Source organism: Larus michahellis, chromosome 5 (genome assembly GCF_964199755.1).
Source record: "Larus michahellis chromosome 5, bLarMic1.1, whole genome shotgun sequence".
Taxonomy (NCBI): domain Eukaryota; kingdom Metazoa; phylum Chordata; class Aves; order Charadriiformes; family Laridae; genus Larus; species Larus michahellis.
Window position 1 is genome coordinate 10,025,071 of NC_133900.1, and position 20,529 is coordinate 10,045,599.

Sequence of the window (20,529 nt, forward strand, 5' to 3'; positions counted from 1 at the left end):
AGAAAAGCAAGCTATTTCCTTCTACGAGACCAAGAAATATAAAGCAGCTCAGACAATGACTGGAATATGAAACCACGTCAAGAGCAAAAACTGCGGGAGATCCAGGGATAGGTGAAGGCACAGAAGGCTGGAGAACAAAATGTGCTATCGGTGCAGCTTCACCCAGGCAGCTGGAACGCTCCATCTATCATGCTAGCCCAAAAGGCTGAACGAAACTGGCTCTTTGTATTAGAAGCTGCTACAAACGATCACCTTTTGGACCATTACTGTAGCAAGACAAGTCTCAGTGAGAGACCTTAGCGAGGATGGTGTCCCATCCCAGGTTGCAAACTTCCTGAGAAGTTGCTACCAGCTCGAGTTTTGCCTTCTGTGAGCAGAAGTTGCAGGGCCCTTCGAAGCACGTAGACAGAAAGTATTTCCAAGTGTTAGCATCCCAGAACTGTGCTGGTACCACACAAATTGGAGACTTGGTGATAACTCTGTTTGAAGTTATCCTTTCTTGCGCTTAAGAAGCCCATCTCTTCCTAGGAGCGATCCCAGGCAGAACACAGTGTATTGTCGTCCGACTCTCCGTGCCACCACCTTTGAGAGATGGGATTTACCGGAGAGAAAAACTCACCTTCGCCTCCTCCTCACAAGCATACTGCTGTCTGGTGCTCATTACACTTATTAATTGTATTGTCACAGTGGATTAGGTCCCAGTAGCCCTAGCGTGTGCTCAGGACGGTACAGCACCGTCTGCCTCACAGAACTCACAGTCTGAACGCAGACACGGGTTACGGGGAGCAAGGAGACTTGGCAGAGCTGGCAGCAACTCAGCTGGCAGAGTTATTAGCCAGAAAGGACACCTCTAGCTCCCAGTACAGCGTCCTGCCAGCTGGACAAAGCTTCTCTGCTAAAAAGGAACCATTTCACGGAACATCGCGCAAGGATCCAGGCGGTCCCGTGCAGCTCCTTGAGGCACCTGTAGGGACTACTCACTTTTGCAGGCACCGTTCTCCGCGTAGTGTCCCACCGGACAGTCGGGAACGCAGTGATCCCCCAGCAGCAAGTGACGGGTGTTCTGGCACTTCAGACAGATGCTGCCGGTGTCCCGCAGGTTGGCCACACACTGACGGCACAAAGGGTGGCAGTCTAAAGGAAGCAGGGCGTAACAGACACTGTGATCACAGATGGACAAAACAGAACTGCTACGGGGGAACACGTTGCTGAGAACACAAGGAAGACATTAGGCACGTAACTTTCAGAGCCCCCTTTCTGCTAACTGGTGCACAAGGGCTGGCGTCAGGTGCTAAGCTCCATGCTTCCAGGTGTCTGCAAGAGAGATGACCAGAAATAAACGCATTCCAGGAGCATTTCTTTTCCTCTTGCCCTCCTCCCCGTCTCGTGCTCTTCCTGAGCATCACAATGTTTTCACTCCTTCTCAGCAACCACATCCTCCGCATCCTCTTTCCCATCCTTAAGCGAGGCTGGGAAAGCTTTGTACAAAGCCAGTTCAAAGCTCTCCGCTTGCCCCAAACCCTTCTCTGATTTTAGGTGCTTCTACCTACGCGTTCGTCTTTAACAAAGGCATTCACCGCCCTCTGCTCCCACTGCTGAAAAACGAAGAGCGCAACCTGTACAGCTGTACAACCTTCTCCCGTAGTTCTTACTTTCAGGTTTTTCCCACACAAACGAGACATCCATACCCTGAAGAGGCCACTGCAGACCCCAAAGCCAAGCCAAGAGCGGCATTCAGAGCTGCATGAGAGTGCCTCAAAACCTTTTCCTTTTTCCCTTTTTTCCCCAGCAGCACACAAGCTCTTGTCTCCTGACCTCCGCCTGAACTTAGGTGCTTCAAAAGCTTTTACAACAAGCCTTTTGTATGCGCAACGGTGCACTGCAAGGCAACCTGGAAGCCAAATTAATCCTCATTATGGTAATTCAGAAAATTATAAAGGAAATGACGACTGTCTTGAAAGAAATGTAATAATGGGGCTTGATTTGAGTACCTGGCCTCTTGTCAGATTTCTACTGAAGGTTCAACTTTCTGCCTTTTGTCTCTCGTGACAGCATTACTACAGATTGTCAGGCAATCTAATTTTACAAGCTGAAGACAGGCTCACATCGGAGTCCCGGGGAATTCTGCATCCATACCTGCAGGAACGCGATAGCGACCGCAGTCTAACCCAGCCTGACTTCTCTACATTACACAGAGATGATTCTTACCAAACGCTGGTGGAAAGGCACAGATGTCACTCAAAAATGAGCACAACTCTGACCGCGTGCAGGGATTCAAGTCCTTAAAGCAGCCGCCGCCTTCACCTCCTGACTTTACAGGGTATAGAATCCATCTAGTTTCTGCCCCACGCCCTCAACCTTGCGGATGGGACATTAACAGCCAGAGGGGAGGTAAAGGCACGCGAGAAGAAACATGATGCTTAAGACTTAAGGTAGGGACCTTGTCGGTTCTCGATCCCTCACTGTCAGGACAGTGGTAAGAAAAGGAAAGCAGCGCATAAGGTCACGCTCCCAAACTTGATGACAAACTTCGAAACAGCAGACAGGGGTTATCGTACTGCAGCTTCTGACTGCACAGGTGAACCCCTCAATACCCAAGGCATCATCCCATCAATCTTCACAGCCAAAGACCCCGAACCTGTGCTGACCTCGGAGTGGACAGACCTGCCATCTATCTGTAGCTCCCCTGAAGCCAGAAATGACCACACGCAGCTCACCGCAGAGAGCAAGGACTAAGATACCATCCCAAAGGCCCTGAGCACCGTATGTAATTTGTATGCACGGGGCTGGAGGCGAGATGAAGAGTTTTATGTGCTTCTATTCATGAAAATTAACATAAATCCAATTAGTTTCTCATGCTTCCACGTTTAGCTGGCAACGTGTCTACTCCCCTTATTGTTAAAATAATACTCCTCCAGTTTAATCTCTTGCCAGAGCCACTGGTCTCTAATAGAGAGCTTTGGCTGGATATAATAAGTAACAAAACTCACTGTACATTGTCAATAGGTGCCATAAACAGAGCACAAAAATGAGACAGAGAAAACCTAGGGTGTCCAAATAACCAGTATCTACTGTAAATAACCAGACTCTCCCAAACCAATGTTTAAAAAGCTAAGTATCTACAAAACTAGGCCCTGTTGCAGTAATTTTCTCTTTACAGCCTCTATGTTTGCTCCTCTGTATTCAGAGAGTTCTTTTTCTCAGCTACTGTTTCAGGATAAATCAGCCCCATCGCTCTCTTGTTCCTCTGCGAGCCTGGAGATCAAAGAGCACGCAGCACCAACTAAAACCCCAGAACCGACGCTCGTGGTGAATTTGAGGGACATTGGGGAACTAGTGAGAGAGCAGAGGAAGAACTGAAGCGCTTTGTTTTGGAAAAGCTTATTTAAATTTTTCACAGCAGGCTCCCTTTGAAACGAGGACTAACGGAAGCGGAGTGTTTTTCTTTATGCTTCTCACTAACACCGCACGGCCCTAGTTGTTTCCCTGCTTCTGCCTTCTCCCTGTCAATCCTCACTCCGGCTCAGCCAGCAGCCGAGTTACTGCCCGCGGGCTTTGGGCTTTCGGAGGCTTCACGTGCCCTGTTTGTTGCAGGTCAGTACAACACATCACCTCATTCCCTTTGACTTCTTCCAGTATCCAGACTGGATTCTCCAGGGCAGCATGTCACCACCTTGCTCGTAGTGCCACCCGATGCCTCCCTCCTCACCTTTTTGAGACTACTGACTTGCCTCCCACTGTCCAAACAAAGCTTTTTCCTGCTACCCTTTCAGCTGGCTCGAATTTCCTCCTTGTCGATTCACCTCTATGCACAAAAAAACCCCAAACCAACCACCTTACCTATCACTGATCTTCCTATAGAGCAACTTTCATTGTAAGGCATAATACAGTTACAGAGATTTCCATTTCCAGGGTCACTATGCTCCCACACCTCCTTAGCTCTCTCTTAACAAGCAAAGAAAACAAAACAAATAGGGCCCTTCCTACATGGGAAGTATCTATTATGTACCGTTCCCTCGCCTGTCCAGGCAGAGAAGGCTGTTTGGGGAGACAAAATTATCTGTAAAGTGTTTGTGAATGCTCACAAAGGAAACCAGAGGCATTTCTACCTCTCAGTTCCACCCTTTGCTAAGCAATCAACCACTTGTGTTGTTTAAATACAACTCCTCTCTTAAGGGCTCTTTAGAAAAAAATGTCCTGATGCAAGTTTCGTACTATACTCTAAGGTAAGGTACGAGCTTTACAACAGAGCACCACTCTTCAATCAGTACTTACAACCCCATGCAATGCACAGGCATGTCAGCACGCAAACGTTCTCCAGCGCCTTACAGGAAATCCAGAAAGAAAATCAGAATCGGCTGACTCAGAAGGACACCTAGCACTGACCACGATTTTCGTCTTGGTTTGGTTGTTGGAAGGGGTTTTCTGCCTCTCCTTTAGAAGACCTGAAAGGGAATTTGTCACGCAAACAAGCGAGGTGAACTCCTGGTGAAGTGCTACCAGGTTTGCAAGGATCTGCCTGCACCTTCTGGTGCAGCTTCTCTCGGCAGCGTGAGGTGGGAAATGCAGCTGGATGGTGCCTGGCACCAATGAGCCCAGCGCCAAGTAGGGAAATGATGTTCCATTTTCCTCCTCTGGCAGCTCAGCTGGGCATTTCTGCAGAACGTCGCACACCAGTGACTTAGCAGAGCTAAGCCCCCGATTTCCCTCTTGCTCTGCTCAGCGAAACGCCAGCTCTTTGTGATGGTATCAATGTCTTTTTGAGAGTACGGCAACAGCTCATTAATTTTACAAGGAGTCGAATGTATTTCTTGTTGTCAGAGGGTCCCTTCTGGATTTTTAAGAGCAAGGCAAAAAGGCTTGTTACAGGCCTCCTCCTGAGTGAGTTTTTTCTGGTTTATCTTTGAACATTTTTGCTATTGCACACAGAAAGCAAGGGCCCGAGCAGCTGAACATGGGGACTGGGAGTTCCCTTTCAAGGAAGACGCCGCTGGAAGTTAAGACAGGACCTCGGGGGATACTGTACCAGCGGGTGCTTTGAGTTTTATTTCATGCCAGCTGCCCTTCCTCCTAATTCCGGTGGGATGTCCTTCGCATCCCTTTACGGCTTAGATGAGCACCCAGCAGACAGCAGAGCTCAGGCTGTGAACTCCTTGCTTCGGCCTCTGCGTTTTTTCTAATTGCCCTTCCACTGAGTCAGGAAAAGATCAAGGAGGAAGCCCCAAGATCAACGAGGAAACCTCAAGGCAGGCGTATGACTTATCCAAATCAGGAAAGTAAGGGCGGGGGGTTATGAGCGGGACAATGGTTTTAGCGACGGTCCTATTTTTCAGACCGGTGACTCCAACGTCTCCTGAAGCTGAAGTTGCCTCGGATAAGAGGGAGAGGGAAATCAAAGAGTGTTTTCAAACTGGGAAAACAAAAACCACAAAAGCCCCGAGACTCAACAGGGGACGGCTAAAGCCACAAACACGTTCCTGCACATACACTTGAGCTATAAAATAAAATGAATCAACTGAGCACTCTCAAAGAAGATTGGCAGAGATTCGGCGTGCCCAAACCAGAGCTTAGAAACTCATTAATCTTTTGAAACTTGAGGCCATTTTGTCTTTCTCCTGCTTACATTTGAAATGCTTATTTGATAAACTGCTGAAAACAAGATCTTTTTCGCTATTAACAAGGCAAATGTTCCAGTCCTCATTCAGGTAACATGTACAATAACAACATTAATTCACTGGCGATGGTTTCGAGTGACGGTTCGTTTTCTCCACCCGGTATGAAAGATTTTCCCCTGCAGGTCCATAGAAGTCTGGCAGGCAGCTATAACGCACAGCAGCCTCCATACGTTGTAACACAATTCTGCCTGGAGGCTCAGGAATTAGAGATAAATGGGAAGATAATTGTAAAAAAATATTACTTTGGGAAGCAAAGGAGAAAGCTTTGTTAGATCCTGACGCAATTCATATATTACGCAAGTGTCAGGGATTTTAATGTTCTCTTTTATGGGACAGCTGCTCTTTAACTGGTAATTAAGAACTTGCAAGGGCAAATTTAGCATTTCAATCAGTGCTGACTGAGAACGAGTGAAATTTAACAACCTGGATGTGGAGCTCTTTATCTCTAGCAGAACTGGCACCACGCATCCTTTGCTTAAACATCAGACATAAATCTGGCACAAAGAGCAACACCCTTCAGACTGCAGATCGAGACCAAAGCACAGCTTTTTTTTTTTTTTTTAAAGGCAATAAATAACTACGTTCCTCTACAAGGATTTTCAAAACTTCATTTAGATGAAGAAACATCAACGAATCTATGTGCGTGACCACGTGAATGTTACGGTTTCCTACGTTACAAGGAATATCTCGCAATGATGCCAGGCATTACGAACCAAGCCTTAAAAACACGTTTCTACTGCGAGAAGACAAGTCTCCAAACAGCGGACCATGCTCATGACCTACAGGGCTTTGAAATAAAGCTTCTTCGTTTGCAATGAAAGGATGCACCACCTGCAATTGCTTTGGAGCCCAGAAAGCCAGGCAAGGTTCTTGGCAGATGATCCATCACTGTCAGCGTAGCACGTCTGGAGGTCGAACCTTGCCCTCCACGTTGCCTGAACAAGCCCATCGTTTCCAATTTCTGCTCCTCATTATTGCCAGGCACCATGGTGTCCACCTCATCGCCTGGGATTTGGGGAGCACGCTTACCGCTCCATGACACCTCGCCAAACTTACAGGGAACAGCAGTCTAAGGGGATAATTAAAGCACATCGCACGCAGCAAGCAGCAGAATAAGCCCTCCTCAGAAAGAATCCTGGTTTATGACATATGGTAGTAGTGAAATTTTTCCAGCAAAATTTACAGCTGGAAGACCACATTCCCACAGGCCTTTTTTCATAGGAAGCATAATCCAAAGTAATGGGAAAATAAGGCAGAAGAAATAAAGCGCCTAGAGCTATGATGTGACAGGCCATTAATAAGCATCGTTGGAGCCCCTGAAATTTTACAGGGCAGAGACAGCTCTTTACACTGAAATGCTGAATTATTTCCATATTGTAATTATTTGACTGTATGAAACATCACGATTCCCCAGCCTGATTTCTTGTGTACCTAAGGAGCTGTACAATACTGTTAGGATATTTTCCTACTCCTCAGATACTTTGCTTCCCTTCCCTCTTTGCCTCTGCAGACAAAACAGTAACTGTTATTTAAAAGGAAGATGAAGAAAAGGTTCATAAAATTAATCTCTTGGAGAGTAAAGAAACAAGTCTTTCATTTAAAAAACCCAACACATGTAAGTAAACAAAATGACGTCATTTCTATTAAATTGAGAACAAAAGCCTCTCCATGGATACGTTTATTACCTCTAATGCATTTTTCTTTCTTGTTAGGATTCCTTATCTCATTTGGAACTGTTCATCCTAGAATAAGCCTCACACACCATATCTTTTTTTGATAAAGAAAAAAATGGCTTGATAAAGCTCAGAGATTGTTGGAGCAGTTCCCAGGATGCGTTTATACATGCCTGCGTGATGGATTAAAAGCGATTTTTCTTTTTAAACAGATAAATGCAATCAGTGGCTTCTGATGAGAGGCTTAAGCACGGGCACCGAGCACCCACAAACTATAACCCCTGCACAGAACTCCTGTTACCACCCAAAAATGCACACAGCAATGCTAGCTGTGCCAATTTTTCTTTAGGGTCCCACAAACTGCTTCTCTGAATCACAAATGTTTCCTTAACTCACTTTTCTGAAGCTCTGTGCGGGACCTAAGCAGCTTTCCCGGCTCTGGGTCCCCCAGGCTTGGCTCTATGGTGCCAGGCTGTACGCTCTAAAGCCCAGACTGGAGCAAGACGCTGGCAAAGGCAAGCGCATCGCCACTCACCAGAGCGGAGCAGCAGCCCATCCTGTTGGTAAGAGCAAGCTCATTATATTATTAGTAAGTACAGGAATGCTCTGATGATTCCCAGACGTACTGGCCCACGTACAGGTGACCTCAAGTCTTCACGTAAACCATGCAGCAGCAACCCTGGCGAAGGAGAACCTTGTCTCCCTCTCCCGACTAGCTGCCTTAAACAGTGTGCAATTAACTTCACGCAGCTTTACTAAAGATATGGACAGCAGGAGTGGCAAGTGGCTGTGCTATATACTATGCCCACTGGAGACTTTCCCCATGGTATTTTCATCTGTGTGACATTTTACTCCTAACAGGCGTTTTGATTTGCTTCACGGTGTGTGCACAAGTAGCTGGGTAACGCCCCAGAAAGATCATCACACTGGACGACCCACGCCATCTCCTCTTACTTACCCACGCAATATCCCACCAGGTTGAGATACTGCTCTTCCTTGCAGCTTGTCCTGCACTTTCCGCTGGCTAGAGTCGCGTGGGGATGGCAGGTTAAGCACTCCGAATCAGAAGGGCCACGGCATGTCTTGCAGGATGGATGACAGGCTGGATAAAAAAATCAACGCTTGTTACGCTCTTGGTACAGTCCACCTTACGCTCTCCCCTCCCCAGAAAGCCAGGCCCCGTAAAAACCATTTTCTCCTACAAAACACGGACATAAAACGATCTAATAGCACCAGCGACCTCAGAGCTGTGGTTTGGAAGGCTCTTACGTTGTCATTTTGACTAAACAAGAGGAGAAATGAGTTGGCGATTTAAAAATGGGATTTGTTCGCTGCATTAATCACGGTATAAATCTATACAAAATAAAAAATATAAAGAGCTTGGCCCTTTTATTCCTCCCTCCAGCATACGGTTGCGCACATAAGGAAGAGAGTGGGATGCACAGGGGAGATAAATTAAACATCCTGGGTTTGTCTGAACATCACAGTGGCATGAGTTTGATATCAACGAGTGGAAAATCCGGGAATGGTTGGTGCACAAAGCCCTCCCAAACTGAAATCTATAAAACATGAATGCCACGCCAGCTCATTGGCGATTCTGTCTGCTAAAAGCTCAGTGAAAAGATTGCAGAGAACGTGGCTGAGATTGCTCAAAACCATTTCACTCCGGCTGCTTTTGTATTCTTCCACCTTTAAAGACAGGTGCCGTATTTCCAGGATTTCCGTGCTACAGATCCGAGGGAGACAGAAATACTATGGCTCATGATCTGTAAAAAATTCTTAAAAACTACTTTTAAAGCTCTTCTATGAATAAAAGCACACCGCTTGAAAAATCTCCCACCTCGGGACTCCCCCAAGCTACACACAATCCCTCGCTCCCCACATGGAAGCTGGGCATTTCGGAGCTGCCACAGCATAAAGCTCCAAGCGTTTAAGACCTAAACGCGTCCCGTCCCACCACCTTCTCAGCTTCACGCTCCTGAGCGCAGTGTTCCAAAGGAAGAATCCCTTTTCTAGACACACCTATATTAACCGAGCTTCGCTGCTCAAAACCAGCAGGAGATCTAAGCTGGCAGCGTACAGAAAGATGTCACTTTTCCTGGCACGGAAATTTTGGTTTTAAGACATTTACATAGGCCTGAAACTGCGTAATGCAGCATTCGGCAGCTACCTCAGCTCTAAGGTGGCAGCGCACAACCTCAAATCTGACGAATCTTTACAGCGGCCTGCCAAATCAACGTATTTATAGAGTTGTTCCTTGGGTAAATAGAGCAATGGACTTTCGGAGAGGTTTTTCTCTCTAAACTTGAGGCCTTCCAGGGAAGCGACCAGTAAATTTCTCCTACTGCCAGAACACATACATGATGCCTGCCCTATTTTTATAATATCTATTATAAAAACAGCAGACGACTTTCAGATGACCTTGAAGGGACTGATCAGATTTCAAACGCCTGCATTTCCTCACCCTTTGTACTTAGCAGCTCATAATGTACGGCATACCCCCAAGGCCACCGTTTTCTGCAAGTGGCAAACAGGATTTAATCCTTGGAGTCACTCAGAAGGTCAGTAGTCACAGTCATCTGCTCAGATGAGATCAAACAAGCTGAACGAAGGCCACTCGCCGACTGGTGGGCAAGGCTGAGACACGCATAAATAATGCTGTCCCCACTACCCATCGGGCATATTCATAGGTATAATTGCTCTTCTCCCGTATCGGCAGAATTCCTTCCTTCTAAACCCAGCCCTATAGGCAGGAGTGGATTAAAAATAAAGCTACCTCATACGGACAATATGCTTATCTAATCTAATAAAAGCAGACCGTTTTTCAGTGCGGTCCAATAAAGACCTTTTTTGCCGCAGCACGCTGGCCGAGAACATTGTCCAAGCCTACTGAAATGAAACGTAAAATACCTTCAGGGAAACAGTCCAGAGGAGCAAAACTGATCATAATGTATGATTCAATGTGTACGCCTCTCTCCCGTTAGGAGGAGATTCCATTTCCTTAAATTGGACTATCCTATTCTCCCCTGAAAATACTTAAATAGCCTCATATAAAACTGACAGCGTCTCTAATTACATTGAGAAATGCGTTACAAAATGCGCATGCAATGAAATTCAGCAGCGTAAGCCGCAGATGCCCGTACGCACTCACAATAGCAGCGATCTTCGTGGCTGAACAGCCCCTCCGGGCACTCAGAGAGGCATCTGCCTTCAAGCAGGACGTGGGAAGACAGACAAGCCGTACAGTCCTGAGAAGTGTTCCCCACGCAGCCTGCACAGGAGGAGTGGCACCCTGCAAGGAAGGGAAAAACAAGACAGAGAGCGCCCAATTAATTCTAGCTTATCTTGGTTGTTACTGTCGTAGAGTACGGCTGGATTTCTTTCTCCCCAATGACACAGGAAGGTATTTCCTTTACAGGTTTCTCTGCTTGCGAAAGGTTGAAAGAGCAAGAGCACAAAGGCTGCACAGCACGTTTCTTAAAGATAAGGAGCAACCATGTATTTAATCACTTTTGCACCCACACAATTCATTACCAAAATGGAAAGCTGAGATGCACAACGCCGTGTAATACCGTTCTCCTCCCTATAAGAGCTCTGGGGTTCCGCAAACTTACCAGATTCTGGAATCATCTTTCGCTATCGCCCTACGGTTGGAAGGATTTTCTATCCAGCGGCACTCCATGATTATCATTAGCCATTCCAGAGCATCATTAGCCATTCCGGAGCAGTAAGAGCAAATAAACGCAGAGGTGGGCTGGCCACCTGATTTTACGGCTAGTAAGTGAACGGTCATTACAAGGATCATTCAGCAAGAATGAGAAGAGTGCAGTTAAAAAGTCAGACTTCCTCACCTTTGCCGGTAGTGACGCTAAAACAAGCCACCTTAAACTACGCAATCCAATTAAATAAATACATAAACTCATTAGTTAAAAACCCAGTATTTATTACAGCAGTGACTTGAGGCCACGGGTTCCACTGTGTGAGTCGCGGCTGAAAAAAAGAGACTTCCTGCCCTCTAGGGAGACACGAGCGACACGGGGCAGGGGAGAAGAAAAGGAAAGAAACAAAATGAAATAAAATGATTTATACAAGTACACTTATCTGTCTGCCAAAAAGCCAAGGAGCGAAAGTCAGGGATCCTCAGCACAAATTGAACGCCTCCAGGACTATCTTTGGTTCAAGTCACTCAAATCATATCAGAGAGAAATTTCCTACAGTCTCATCGGGGAAATCTCGAGCATTAGAAAAACACAGAGGTATTTCTGCGGCTCGGTGAGAAATTCACAGCCACACAGGTAAAACCTTCCAGACCAGCATTTTAACCTAAATATGAGCGTAGGCATGGTAACCTAAATATAACGTAGGCGCAGTACACATCTGTTGTGGGTTTACTTTTTCAAAAAGGTGCATCTGCAAACTCTGCACGAGTATTTTCCAGGGGTAGCTCAAAGTTTGACATCTTGAATCTCCACACCCTTCTGCAATAAATCAAACTGCTATTCTAATGCCACTACTAATACAGTAGAGCTAATAACACGTGGGGCTGTGCCGGAATTCCTGCCCAATGACGTACTTCAGCATTGTCACCGAACTCTGCTCAGGCCTGTTCGTACAGGTCTGTTCACCCATCTGAGGCAGTGGTATATGGATTTCTGCACTCGGTTTCTACACCATAACCTGGACTCAGCCAAGAAAACCCATTCCCTGCCAAGGAATTGCCACTGCGTGGATTGGAGGCTCTACACTAACGCCTTCGGGAACCAATCCAAAGCACTGGATACCCTACGGTCTGTGTAGGTCACTGTTAAAGACGGAATCATTCCACCCAAAAAAATGCCACTTCTTGCTTTTTTAAGATCCCCCGAGGCAAAAAAAAAAGAGTTGGACAGATTCTTTCCATCAAGTTGAGATGAAGAGATAAAATAAAAATAAATGGATTTTCAATTACGTCCGCTTTTAGACAATGTTTTTACAACAGGAAGAAACAGACACCAGTAGTCTTCTTGCCATTATTACTACTGTTACTTTACTTAAGCACTGCAGAGTCACTGCCTCTATGACTGGTCTTTCCACACAGGGAAATCACTGCTATTTCTGAAAGCATCATTTCTCCTTAGGCTTAGGGTGGGCTGTGCTGGCACAAGACATTCCGTCTTACCTCTCAGCCTGCTTCTGCCTGCTTTATTTTCAAGATACTGCAACATGTCTGTTGTCCACACATCCACACCAGCTGCCACAAGCTCTGTACAGCCAGACAGACTGGCTTGATAATCCATACAGGGAATATTTTTCGCTGAACTCCACAACGGTTTTCTCTCAAAGCGGTGTGAAACCACATACATCCCCAACACACACCGCATCAGCCCCTTTTCCAAACTCTAGTCTTCACGGAAATGCTTCCTACTTGGTATTTCAGGAGCAGAGATGGCACGAGTGCTGCGGGGTATCTATCAGAAGAGCCTCCTCAAAAGAACAGACTGCTGTGGGATGTCTTGACCCGCTCCAAAGGCTAATAAGGAGACAGCTCAGTCTTTTCTGAAAAGGATTTAAGGACTGATCCTGCTTCAAAATAAGTCAGTGGTAAAAATCACACACTCAACTTCAATGAAAAGAAAGCTAAGCTAAGCTAAGCTAAACCGTGCAGACTTGAACACAGTCATTTTAAAATAAAAAGTACCTGAATTCTTTAATCAGAAATTATATGTATATTTTCCCTCGAAAGTACTAGTATACGCCATTCTGAAAGTTACTGAGTTTAAACATTCATGACACAAGGCAAACAAAGGAGCTCAAAGCATGTAAGAATCAAACGTTGCACAACAATCACCCTGAACGCCTAAAATCCAGTGCAGCCCTGTGCTGAAGGCTTTGAAGAGCCGTTCCCACCCTCTACTCACGTCTGCAGACTCCTGTGCTACCCACGTAGAACCGGGCTTGGCAGTGCGAGAGGCAAAGGCCACGTACGGCTCCTTCAACGGTCTGCTGAGGCTGGAGAACGTCCCCTGGCGTCCTGCACTGCAGGCAGCGAGAGGCCCCCGGGCCGACGCAGGTCCGGCAGGACGGATGGCAACCTGTGCACAGGTTGAGAGAGCCGTCAGAGCCACAGCTCTGGGGACAGAGAGACAGACAAGGTCCAACAACCCTGCAAACCTGGGAATCTGGCCGTGAACACGAGACAGAAAGGGGAGAACACAACTGGTTTGGGTCCTCTTGTTCATCCCTCTTTCCGGTTTTGTATTGCCGCGGATAAGCTGATGCCCAAAGAACTAGCAAAGAGCACACCCTTTGCAGCAACTCGCAAGCTAAGGAATCTGATGGGGTGCTGTATTTTCTATAACGGAACAGGGATTTTAGAAAAATACTTCGACATCTTTCCCCCCACCCACAAAATAACAGCTCTTTTCCTGGTGAACAAATAACATTGGGGAAAAAAACTGCAGCTCTGTGCCACAGGCAGTCAATTTTCCTTTAATTTCTGGAACCGCAACGGTGAACACAATCCCACTAGGAGAAACAGCAAGAAATGGCAGTCCAAAGCACTCATAGGAAGCATAAATTCATCTTCCGAATTTTCAGCTTTTCCAGTGCTGCAAAAATGACCTCAGCGTTAGCAGATATACTAGGTGTGTGTAGAATTTCATCCTTCTCTTAACTCAAGAAAAACTTGGAAGCAATGGACGTTTATTTCAACAGCACAGAGCAAAAAAATATGTCCCCAAGATCACTAAATCCTGAGGGCGTGAAAGCAGAGAGTATTTGAGAAAATTTGCTTTTTCTCAAAGTAGCAAACGATCAGCAGGCAAACACAGGAATTACTCATTGACCAGTTCAGCACAGGATAAAGGATCGGCATCGTAGCCGCGTACTCCGAGCACAGCCCCACAAAAGCCAATACAGACACACTGGATTACAGCAGCTGGGGATCTAAGTACACAGCTTACCCTTGCAGACGTCGTGATCCTGGTAAAAACCCTCTCCGCAGCCCTGCAGGCACTGGCCCTGGCGCAAGGCCAGAGGAAAGGAACAGGAGGTGCAGTGGGTGGCCAGAGGTCCCTCACATGTGGAGCACGAAGCATGGCAAGCTGATAAAGAAACAGAGCACGGAGAACTGAAATATCCCATTTTTTCCTCCGGGACAGTGGTGTTCCTGACTACAGCCTCCTCCGGCCAACAATGAAAACTCCCAGCTGGCGTGATATTCAGCTACGTGAACTAAGGAGAGCAGAAGGGCACAGGTATTAACAGCTACTAACAGTAATAACCCTCACTCACACAGTGTTTCGAGTGTGTATCCCAGCATGTCTTAATATGCTTCTCAAGGTAAAGAGGTTATTTAAAATAATCTCTCCCGAGTGCACCAAAGAAAACAAAAAATCAAATTCCCCATCCCCACTCGCACTTCAAAGAATCAAAGATTACAGAACACCAGCTTGGAAGGGACCCCATGGATCATCTGGTCCAACCTTTCCTGGCAAAAGCACGGTCTACATGAGATGGCCCAGCACCCTGCCCAGCTGAATCTCCAAAGTGTCCAATGTTGGGGAATCCACCACTTCCCTGGGGAGATTGTTCCAGCAGCTGAGTATTCTCACTGTGAAAATTTTTCCTCTTGTGTCCGACCGGAATCTCCCCTGGAGTGACTTGTACCCTTGTCTTTTACTCGCTGTAAAAAGAGAGTCTCCATCTTCTTTGTAGCCACCTCTTAAAGACTGGCACATGCTGTAAGGTCTCCTCCGAGCCTTCTTTTCTCAAGGCTGAACAAACCCATTTCTCTCAGCCTTTCCTCATATGGCAGGCTTCCCAATTCTTTGATCATCTTGGTGGCCCTTCTTGCTCTTAACAGTCCCCCCCCACAGGTAAACATCTGGGGAAAAGATGACAGCACGCGGAGGGTGTCTCGAGAGCCTTAGAAATGGTCATGTAAATACGCCTCTTACCTCTGCATCTTCCATTGCTACTTGGGAAATATCCGTCCGGGCACTCTGAAACGCACTTCCCATCATGTAAGAACTTATCCGAAGCACAGGTCAAACACCTGGGCTGGTCGGAATAGCACGTTTCACAGGACTGGTCACAAGCTGCCAAAGAGGACAGCTCATTAATGAAACGCACTCAATAAGCAAAGAATAACAGAGCCTGGCTACACAGACAAAATAAAGTAAGCCAAACCATGCCTTGTCCTTTCTTTGCCAGAAAGGCATCTTTAAACCCTCCTCTCCAACACAAGTAACCTTTCGCACTTCCCCGGAATAAGTTAGTGACATTCACGGAGGCAGACGTGCGAGTGCAGACACGTATTCACTGACCTGTATCCCGTCTAGGACTCTGAGTAAGTACAAACACCAGAAATGGGCCTACCCCAGCACGCCCTCCGCTCCTGACACAACCCCCGCCAGCTAGTGTAGTATCCTTTTCCTGTTCGCCACCAGTCTGTGAACGGGCAGCACCATTCTGAACAATTTCATGTACAAAAACCATCTCATAAACCTTCACATACCTTTGTACAACAAGCATCAGTTATCAGATTGTTCAGGAAGTAAAAGATGGGGGAAGAGTTGATAAAATAAATTGTGATCCTCCTACACCCCTTGCTTGCTTTCTTCGAGTCAAAGTTTTAAGTGTGAAAATACATCTAAAATCAAGCATGACAACGTTACTTATCAATTCCTCTGGTCTATATTCTCCCCAGGCAGCCAGCTCTGAAGTTAACTGACCTGTTGCCTACGATCACTGTGAAACTCTGGCTCCCCTACGTCAGCGGCACCGCCGCTGCCGTATATGCAGAAGGCCCACGCATTTTAGTTAACCAATTTTTGTTTCTTTTCACCGGTCAGACAGCCCCCCTCCAAGTCAGCTTACAGCTCTCCAGCTGGGTATCAAAATGCATGTTTTCGGCAGAAAATGAGAGGCCTGAATCCTGGAGGTTGTGAGCAACAACTATGCAGTTTTGAGAAATCACTGGCAATAAAAATCAAAATTATGGCCAAGCTGCATCTAAGTTAAATTTCCTTTTAAGCTTAAAGGACTTTCGGCTACGGATGTAAGATTTCAAGCCTGCACACTTCAAAACGCAGGTGAGTAACATTTACTGGAACTTGGGCAAAGTGAAATTCATCCAGAAGCGGCCAGAAGAGCAACAATTTTGTCAACGTGCTCCAGGTTTTAAGCCCTCTCTAGCTGGCTGTGGCTCAGACAGACCTCCATGAAGACAGACAACCCCTGTGTCATTTTTACTGACTCTGCCGGACAGTCCTTCGAAGCAGCCGGAGGCAGCTGCCAGCAAAAACACAGATTTGACCTGAATGGTTGCGGCAAATTGTAGATTCTTTATTTATTTGAGATTTTTTTTCCCCCTTTATGATCTGTTTGACTCAGGTCTTTTGATTCCCTCCAGCCATTTCTTCCCCTTTTCTCAGCAAACCTCTCCAGCTCCCAAGCCTCATCCGTTGCGCAGGTATTAGTTACTGTGATGCTGAATTATAATCAAATTTACAGAAACCTGCTGGCAAAGGCCATTTTTCTTTCCGCAGACAAACGGATTTGTCAAGCCCTCAGAAACAACTCACTTAGGCTTTCATGCTGCTCAGTGTAGGAAAAATCCTTAAACCTTTCAGCATCTGATTAGCTTAAACGAATTAATAATCCTACAAACGAACAGCAGCTTTCCTCATCCGATATTTATGCAGAAGGTGCATCTGGCTTCTTAGACACGAATAAAATCACAGCTGCTACGTGGCTAAATGAAATATTGATTCCTTTTTTGCAGAGCGCTTCTCAAACTTCTTGCAATTGGAGAAGAAAACAGGTATTTACCGCTGCAGATTCCGTCCTTCGTATAAAATCCCTGCCCGCAGCTGGCCACGCAGAGACCGGCTTTCAGCACGCGCGATGGCTCTTTGCAGGACAAACAATTGTCCTCGGCAGCACCCCAGCAGGAGGAACAGGATTCGTGACAAGCTGCAGGAAAGAAAGGTGCAGGATTAACAAAACAATCAACTACCAATCATCTCTTTAAAATGAAGAGCTTGTAGTAATCCACTTTTATTTTTTTTCCTTCCCCAGTTTTGTTTCTTAAATTCACAGGCATTCACTGCTTCACAAAAGGAAAAGAAAACAAAAAAAATGCTGCACTACTTATGTTAGGATCTTTCATCCATGCCATCTCAGGGGTACGATTTACAGCTTCATTTTGTAGGTGCAATACGACATGCAGCGTACATCAGAGCGGTTTCTGTAGCTGTAATCAGCCGAGGAGGTGTGTTGGTAACGCAGTTAAATGCTGTCCCTCCTGGTGCTAGGGGCTGTGCAAGCACAAAGGGAAACGGGAAGGCATCCCATCACACACTGCTTAAAAACCAGACCCGCAGACCACTGACGTTAACCCAGCTCCATGTACAAAGGCAGAATTAGACTCGCAGGGCTGCAACCAAGAGCCTGCAAAACTAAAAAGAAGACAGCCTGCTTCTAGAAACAACTCCTTCTGCCCTTCCAGGAGTCCACGCTGGTGCAAAAGGAACTGGCTGTTGGCCGGTCTGGTCGGGCAGGGCAGAAATCCTCACGTGCTCAGCCTGAGTCATTGCTGGGGAAAGGTGGGCAGTGGGTCCCAGGGCCAGTGCAGCGGGCACTGTGTTCTCCTTGACATCGCCAGCTGAAGGGACAGGCAGACAGGCATTCCCTCACTGAGTTCAGCTACCAGGTACTTTTCTCTGTGGGTGAGCCACGTATCATGGCTGGGACACAGTAATATTTCAGATATTCCTGAAGCATTTCACACTCCTGCAGTGCAGGCAGTATAAATGCCCTCTCTGCGGCACCTGGGTACAGGAACACAAAGGCAAAACAGAGCACGACGACACCTTCCAGTTAAACTAATAACATTACAGGGATCAATTCTGCCTCCCAGAACAGCTGCTGAACAAGCCACCTTATTCGAAACGGGCCAAGTTCAGCTGCGAGGGCAATTCAGCCCACTGCGGTTACTGTTTATGGAAGCCGTGATGCAGACTCACGTTAAATCCTGTGCTACCAGTGCTTGCAGGAGCTGTGCAAATCACAGCTCTTCTAGCTATCATCTTTTTTTCTCCATTACCCCCAAATATGTTCCAAAGGTGTTCTTAAATTTATTATTTCACAATAAGGCAGGTACATGCTTGTGCTCCCAGAGCACGGCAGGTGCGAGAAAAGAGAACTTTTTGACATTTGCCCTGTATCTGCAAACATGTCTTAAGTTGCAGCCAACCACGAAAAAACTCATCCGTGAGGAGCCTCAGCGTACCGCAGGAACCGGCAGACACGGCAGCAGCTCATCCACACGACTAAGAGCACATTTACATACAGAGCAGCGACAAAAGCCCTCCTGCCAAAACAAATCCCCTAAGCGAGAGTCAATTCCTCCTCTCCCCAATAACAGGCGAGAGTGAACGTGTCTGCAATCCACGCAGCCCGAAGTAAGTTTATAGCAAACCAGTGAGCACCACTACTCCCCATCTCACTCCTGTTTCTATGCTGCTTCTGCCCGCTTGAGGCCTTAGTTGCTCTTGGGTTCGTTAATTAGTGTGACGGAGCACCTACATTTGTGCTCGCAGATGAGTCACACTGCGCAGCAGGAGATAAACACCCCATCTTAGCGGATCTCACCGCTCCCCACGGCAGGGAAGCGTTATCATCTCCATCTCACGCGCAGGGAACTGAAACACAGCGATGCGATGTGACATGCACGGGGTTAGAACAGGGAGTGTTTAGGGGGCCGAGACACGGGACGTTTGAGTTCACGCCCAGCACACGGTCCTTTGACATTCTGGATGTTCCTTCTCCACACTTCCGTCTTTGCTTATTTTCCCTTTTCTCGTCTTCTTCTATTGCCGTGTAATTAGCTGTTTGCTTTCCCCCATCTCACCTTCCTGCATCTTTTCCCCACCACTGCCTTATTCCTGATCTCTCCAGAATGCTGTGGCTTTTCTACTTCACTCCTATGTGAGAAGCATCTCATAAGGACGCTGGGCATCCTGTACCCGAAAGGATCTTCTCCCTGACTCCTACACCAAGTGCCGTCACGACTATCAAGCGTGTCTAGTTGTGGCCGAATCACAAGACAATGAATACCAAACACCCAATCCCGAGGTAAAGACTGCGCACTTTTCTGCTCCAGTCGGTAATTTCCCTTGCTGATAAAAAGCTGCATGTCATTCCAGCTTGGATGACTCTCGGGGCACGTCTACACTTGAAAGTTAACCGCAGAGTACGAGTTCACGCTGTAAATTCCGAAGTACTGAAATGTCCTCACTTCACCTGCCAGACGTTTTGCTCCTTTCTGAGCTCACTCTAACTTCCAACATCTTTTTGAAAGAGCGGGCACCAGGATGCAGACCTTTTAACTACAGACTTGCCACGGCAGAGCTTGACCCATTTGCTGTTAACCTGCCTCAATATGTTGACGCCTCTGGACATACCCGGTTATTTGCAAAGTTCTCAAGTCCTCTCCAGAGATGCTACTCCTTTCCAAGACATGCTTTTCTCTCCTGGCGGCGCAGTCTCCAGACTCTGCTTTTAAACATGCCGCCTTGCATACAGCTGTATTAAAAAAGCGCTTCTGATGAAAGCCAGGTCAGTTGGGCAAACGTGCTTTGGCTCCCACCACGCACCATTTGCTGCCTGCACTGGACCGAATGCTCCCGAGAACATCCTGACCTCAGGCTCCTCTCTCAAGCAGCTGCCTCAAGCTGTCCCTCTATGTAGGTCAAAATAATGTCTTCGCCTCCCACCAGCGCCACACATTTTGCTGGATATAAGTCTACCATAAACAACACCCAGGCTGGAAAGGTCTTTGGTGCGGCTGGACCCGCACCCCATCCAGCTCTTCTCTGGAGATGCTGCCCGGCAATATTGTTCCTCTGCCAGTCTGTGCACGGCCGCTCTGCTGGGCTTTTGTCACCACCACCGCTATCCTTGCACACAGCTAACTGCGGTGCAAACGACGCTCCCTCCCTGCTCACCTTCCCTTCTGGCTCCGGCTCCCCCATGGACACGTGGCCGTAGGGCTGAGAGAGCAGCAGACAGGCCAGCCCGGCTCATTCCCCCGTTCCCCGCTGCCAAAAGAAACTCACCTCAAATATCACCCTAAACACAGCCACCAAGAAAGGGAGCCAGACAAAAAGGGTGTTTTAGACAAGGCTCAAGCCAGG

At 47.0% G+C, this 20,529-nt stretch overlaps 1 protein-coding gene across 2 annotated transcripts in view; it reads right to left on the minus strand.

Annotated features, from left to right (window-relative positions):
• Positions 1–20,529, minus strand: part of FRAS1 (Fraser extracellular matrix complex subunit 1) — a 166,818-nt gene that overhangs the window by 68,104 nt on the left and 78,185 nt on the right. For both annotated transcript variants that reach the window (XM_074588658.1, XM_074588659.1), the window contains exons 14-20: positions 17,162–17,305; positions 15,286–15,426; positions 14,290–14,430; positions 13,246–13,419; positions 10,500–10,640; positions 8,307–8,450; positions 982–1,134 (exon numbers count right to left, since the gene is read on the minus strand). In XM_074588658.1, the coding sequence (XP_074444759.1) occupies positions 982–1,134; positions 8,307–8,450; positions 10,500–10,640; positions 13,246–13,419; positions 14,290–14,430; positions 15,286–15,426; positions 17,162–17,305 (1,038 nt within the window). The remainder of the gene's footprint in view (positions 1–981; positions 1,135–8,306; positions 8,451–10,499; positions 10,641–13,245; positions 13,420–14,289; positions 14,431–15,285; positions 15,427–17,161; positions 17,306–20,529) is intronic.